This window comes from Nematolebias whitei, chromosome 4 (genome assembly GCF_014905685.2).
Source record: "Nematolebias whitei isolate Nwh7 chromosome 4, NemWhi1, whole genome shotgun sequence".
Taxonomy (NCBI): Eukaryota; Metazoa; Chordata; class Actinopteri; order Cyprinodontiformes; family Rivulidae; genus Nematolebias; species Nematolebias whitei.
The window spans coordinates 20,093,356-20,098,719 of NC_056501.1; the positions used below are offsets into that span (position 1 = coordinate 20,093,356).

Sequence of the window (5,364 nt, forward strand, 5' to 3'; positions counted from 1 at the left end):
ATCATTTGTGACTGTCTATTGTTGTTATTGTTGTCCACTGTTGCCATCACTCTGTTAAAATTCAGGTCTCTCTTGTAAATGAGTTCTCGTGGCTCAATGAGACTAACCTATTTAAATAAAGGTCGAATGAAAAAAATGACAAAGTAAAGACACAGTGTAAAAAAAAAGTGTTATATTACAAATTTTACTTTGGATGAGTTTTAGGAATGTCAAGTTTAAAGTTTGTCCTCATTTGAACTCATCACCCATGAGAGATAACTTGTTCCTGGAAAATGGCTTTGCCTTTTTCAATTACTATGTTCTTTGATATTCTGGAAAATTGTTTACAAGTCAGAGACTTTGTGTAGTCTAAGATGTTCTGCTTGGTACCAAATCTAATAATTTCTCAACACATTTCCAAATACTGTAGATCTCCAACCCTTACCCATTTTATTCACTTTTTATGGCTTAACATCAGACATCAAGTATGTATTTTTAACCAATGTAAAACTGCTTGAAAGGAAGATGTATAGGATGTTTTCTTTTTTTAATGGATATTTAAAATGACATTCTCAAGAACTTGTCTTAGGATTGTATTTATCAAGAAATGTAAATTAGGTCATTTTGAAATAACACGGTTGTAATGTTAAAAAAATAGAATCAATTCCTGAACTGAAGCCAATGGTTGTTTACTCCTTTGATAAAGTTGTTAAGTTCCTACTACATGTTCTACAGATTGTGGTAATTGGTCAAAACAATGTAACTTTGATCTAGTTCATATTTTATATTTATACAAGTTCATATTGCCTTGTTGCAAAACTTGGGATCTTTAAATCTATATTCCATCCACCCATTTTCTTTAGACACTTGTTCCTGCTGGGTCAAAGGGAGCTGGTGCCTACTTTCTGCAGTGATTGAGTGAGAAGTGGGTTCCACCCAGGCCCATGTTAACAATCCATCACAGAGCCACAAAGAGACAAACAAGACAGATAATCATTTATGCTTTTACTCATGTGGACTTTTAAGAATAACCAGTTAACAAAACTTAAATGTTTTAAGTCTGTGGGAGGGAGCCCTTGGAGTTTGGCATAAAATTGTAAGATGATTATTTTCACCCACCACCCTTTGTCTTCTATGCAACCAGAGGAAACGTTCCTCAAAGATATGTTTGAGGAACTATACGGTTTCCAGTCATTTGAAACTCTTCGGACTGATTATCTGCAAAATCCTCTTTAAAATGTTCACTTTGGTCATTACGGTGGCGCAACTGGTAGAGCTACTGCCTCTCAGCGAGCAGGTCCTTGGTTCAAACCCCGGTCCAGGGGCCTTTCTGGGTGGAGTATGCATGTTCTCTCCGTGCATGTGTGGGTTTTCTCCGGGTTCTCCGGTTTCCTCCCACAGACCAAAAACATGCATGTTAGACTGATTGGTAACTCTAAATTGCCCCTAGGTGTGAGTGAGAGAGTGAATGGTTGTTTGTCTCGTTTGTCTCTATGTGTCCCTGTGATGGACTTGCGACCCGTCCAGGGTGTACCCCGCCCCTCGCATAGTGATCGCTGTGCACCGGTGACCCCAGTGACCCAAAATGGAAGAAGCGGGTAAAGATAATGGATGTATTTATGGACTTTGGTCATGGTCAAACTTTCCAGCTGGTTCAACATCAGTCACTCATTCAGGTGTAATTTATACAAAGGTGAAAATATCTCAACTGATTCATTTCGTGTCAGTGATGCAGATGCGCATTTCTATTCTAAAACTAAAAGAGTCTTTGCTTCTTTCTTGATTCATTCATCTGTGAAAAGATGCTCTGCTGCCTACATTATTCTACAGCTTGTTGTTAGCACATCATGTCATAAACTTCAAGTTTTCTGGGTTGTCCCTTCATTGTGGTGGACATAACTTACCATTCTGATAACAGGATGCAAAAAATATTATTGTACATCTAAAACTTCAAGTATAATCATAAATACTGTTAGAAAATGTCCGTGTTTTAAATGCATAAGGAAGGCTTTCAGAATGGTCTGTCATTAACGACACATGACCAAGTAAGCAGCTTTTAGTATGAATGTAACACAATCAGAGAAAAAGATAACGAAATCAAATTAGTAATTCTTGGAAAAATGTTCTTGTTAATGACTCAGCTGCTCCTGTATCCGTCTTTGACCTGTGCCCACTTCTCCTTTCCTGTCTCAAGTTTCTTGTCTTTTTTTCCATCTTCAGTTTGTTGCTCATCCCAACTGCCAGCAGCAGCTGCTGACTATCTGGTATGAGAACCTGCCAGGCCTGAGGCAGCAGTCCGTTGGTGTGAAGTGCTGGACGGTGCTGGGGGTAACAGTAGGGCTTCCCTTCCTGGCTATCGCCTACTGGATAATGCCCTGTAGCAAGGTATGATGCTACATGCTTGTGCACAGATGAGCACAACTTAGGTTTTTTTTTAATAGTTGATTCCATATACAATGTAATGTATAAAATAATCAATTGCTGTTGTTTTATTTTCTTGTTCAAGGACCCTTACATCTAGTGTTTTCATCAATGCATACTCAACATGATTAGTAAGATGGCATTAGCATTTTTATTTTAAAGTTTATGTGTGTAAGTTCGCTTGATTCTCCTTTTTTCTGGGTCTTTTTTTGAAGATAGTTATTCAAAATATTTTCCCCAAGGAGTTGATATCAAACTGTAATCTATTATTTTGTTATTGTAATGATTTACCACAGTGATTCATTCTGAAGCATCACTTTAGACTTTCTTCTAAACACTTGCTCATCGCCAGAAATTTGGCTTTGTTTGGTTGTGCACAAGTTAAAATGGGACCATTGTAGTATTTATTTATTTATATATGTTTTATTGAACCTTTATTTATACAGGTAGTCTCAATGAGTCACGAGGACTCATTTTCAAGAGCGACCTGTTTTAGACAGACATATGGAGTACAGACAAGAATATACTACAATAAAATCAATTAAAACAAAAACAGTGTTCAAGAACAATATAAAGTGTTTGTTTGGTAATTTAGCCAAAACCACAAACTTTACAGTTTTGTTGCTGTTAGAAGAACCTCGGAAAATGCTGCTTGTAAATAATGTCTTTGGTTTTCTTAAAATATGTTTTTCCTTTTTTTTAATATAAATCAACTTTTCTCGAAAAATGAAATTTTTAACTTTTGGTCCAATCTTAAAAATCATGTCAAGCGTGTTTTCACATCATATTGTAAAACATGCAATATGTAAATGCTCAAAGTATGTGTTAGAAATGTCCTGATGTATGCTCAATAATCCAGGTAAATGAATTTAACTAGATTGAGTCAGGTCCTCTGGACGGATTCTTAGTTGCTTAAATGCTTTGGTTTTGATCCAAGACTTCTCTGAAGAACCTGACTCAATCTTGATAGATATATATTAGAGATGACTCTCAGCTACTACCACTTCCAGTTATATCACAATAAGTTATAGCCATTTCTGTGTTTGGTAAGAATGATGAAAGGGTATGATGGCTACAGGCTGGGGCCGGGCCGGGTCGGATATTTTGGGCCAGAATGCAACTCTAACACACATACACATATGCATTGCATTACCAACCACCCTTTGACAAATCTTTCTGAGTTTCATTAAAATATGTTTAGTAGTTCACGAGGTATTTTGCTAACAGGCAGATTAATGAACACACATTAGAGTTGTCATTTCTAACCCGAACCCGGAGCCCAGCCAGGCCTGACCCAGATTTGGGCCATGCCTGGCCATAATAATGTACGTAATTTGCAGGCCGGCCTGGTGTCGGGCTTTCGATTGCGTCAGCGGACGCGCACGGCTGACAATCTCACTATATGGCAACATGGCTTGCCATACATTCACCAGCCACACGCGGCCATTTGACCGCTCGCTGACCAGCCTTGATCTCACTTGTAAATGAGTCTTCTAGGCTCAATGAGACTTATCTGTATAAATAAAGGTTGAATGAATGAAAGAGGTAAAAAGAAAAGTTCAGTTAAGCTTCAGATGGGACTATACTGCCAGGCAGCAATCCATCAAAGCCCAAATTCATTCAACTGCTGCACTCAGCGAACACGCACAGCCGACGACCCAAACAGGTGAGGTCCCAAAATATCCAAAAGGTCAGAGCAGGGTCCGTGTTTGAATAATGCAGAATGCAGGGATTTAATGCGCTTTGACGGCCATGAAAGGACAAACACCCCCTCGGCTCCGATCTTCTGCCCCCTTAGCTGCGTGCATCCGCTGACCATTAATAGCTACAGTATATAACAGTCAAAGCCAAATTCAAAATGTTTTTTTCGGGTTTGGACCTGTAAGCAATGTTAATTCGTTGGGTTGGGTGGGGTTCAGAAATGATGGCTACAGGCTGGGGCCAGGCCGGGTCGGATATTGTGGGCCAGAATGCAACTCTAACACACATACACATAGGCATTGCATTACCAACCACCCTTTGACAAGTGGGCAATAATAAAGTTGCCAGTCAAGTATTTTCTCAACAGTTTGTGAACAGGAAATGTGTACGTAAAGGCACATCTTTGAGAAGAATGGAAGTCATTGCATCAGTTTGAAAGAAGCGCAGCAACGCTCTCTCTTGCTTATACGCACACACACACATAAATATACACACACAAAATAAAGAATAAAACTAGAACGTTAGAAAAAGGGGAAATAAAGAGGAAAAACTGTGGATTTGCACAACAGCATTCTTACAATCAACCTCATCACTGTTCGTGAAGATTTAATGTTTTCATTTTTTTTTCCCACTAAAAGTTAATTATGATGCTTTTATGTTTGTCTGAAAATTATGAGCATGTGATTATGGCTGTCTATTCATTTAAACGTTGACAAGAAACTGATTTTTCAACCCCTTTCACAGACCGAAAACCAATAGCTAGTTTGACTAAGAAATCAGCTGATTTGGGATTTAAAGAGTACTGTGTCATCATGTTTTGATTACAGGGCTAAAAGCAACTTTCTCCCACATTTGTCCCACTCCATCAAGAAAAAACTAATTTGCAAAGCAACACAATAAAACAGGGGCCACACAGAAACTCGGCAAGCAGTTATGCAAATCTGCTCATCAACGTGGATAATCCTTCAGCAACTGTCTGTCTGCGTTAGTGTGTCTGTGCGTGCACACACTGGGAGCTTAACAGCGTCATGGATCGTTGCTTCATGTCTGGCGTTTCGCTGATGAATGAGTCATTTTGCAGGCGGAGTGAGAGAGTGAGAACAGCTGATGTCAAGTGAGCATGAGGGGCTGGAGAGCACTAACGCTGAGAGATTCTCCGCCGTTGGATTCAATCATCAGGCTGCAGCTGACACACAAAACATCTGTGTGTGTGTGTGTGTGTGTGTGTGTGTGTGTGTGTGTGTGTGTGTGTGTGTGTGTGTG

The 5,364-nt window shown here is 39.2% G+C and overlaps 1 protein-coding gene across 1 annotated transcript in view; it reads left to right on the forward strand.

The window, feature by feature from the left end:
• Window positions 1–5,364, forward strand: part of LOC119408458 (short transient receptor potential channel 7-like) — a 75,903-nt gene that overhangs the window by 23,150 nt on the left and 47,389 nt on the right. The window contains exon 4 of the mRNA XM_037675284.1: window positions 2,200–2,364. Coding sequence (XP_037531212.1) covers window positions 2,200–2,364 — 165 coding nt within the window. The remainder of the gene's footprint in view (window positions 1–2,199; window positions 2,365–5,364) is intronic.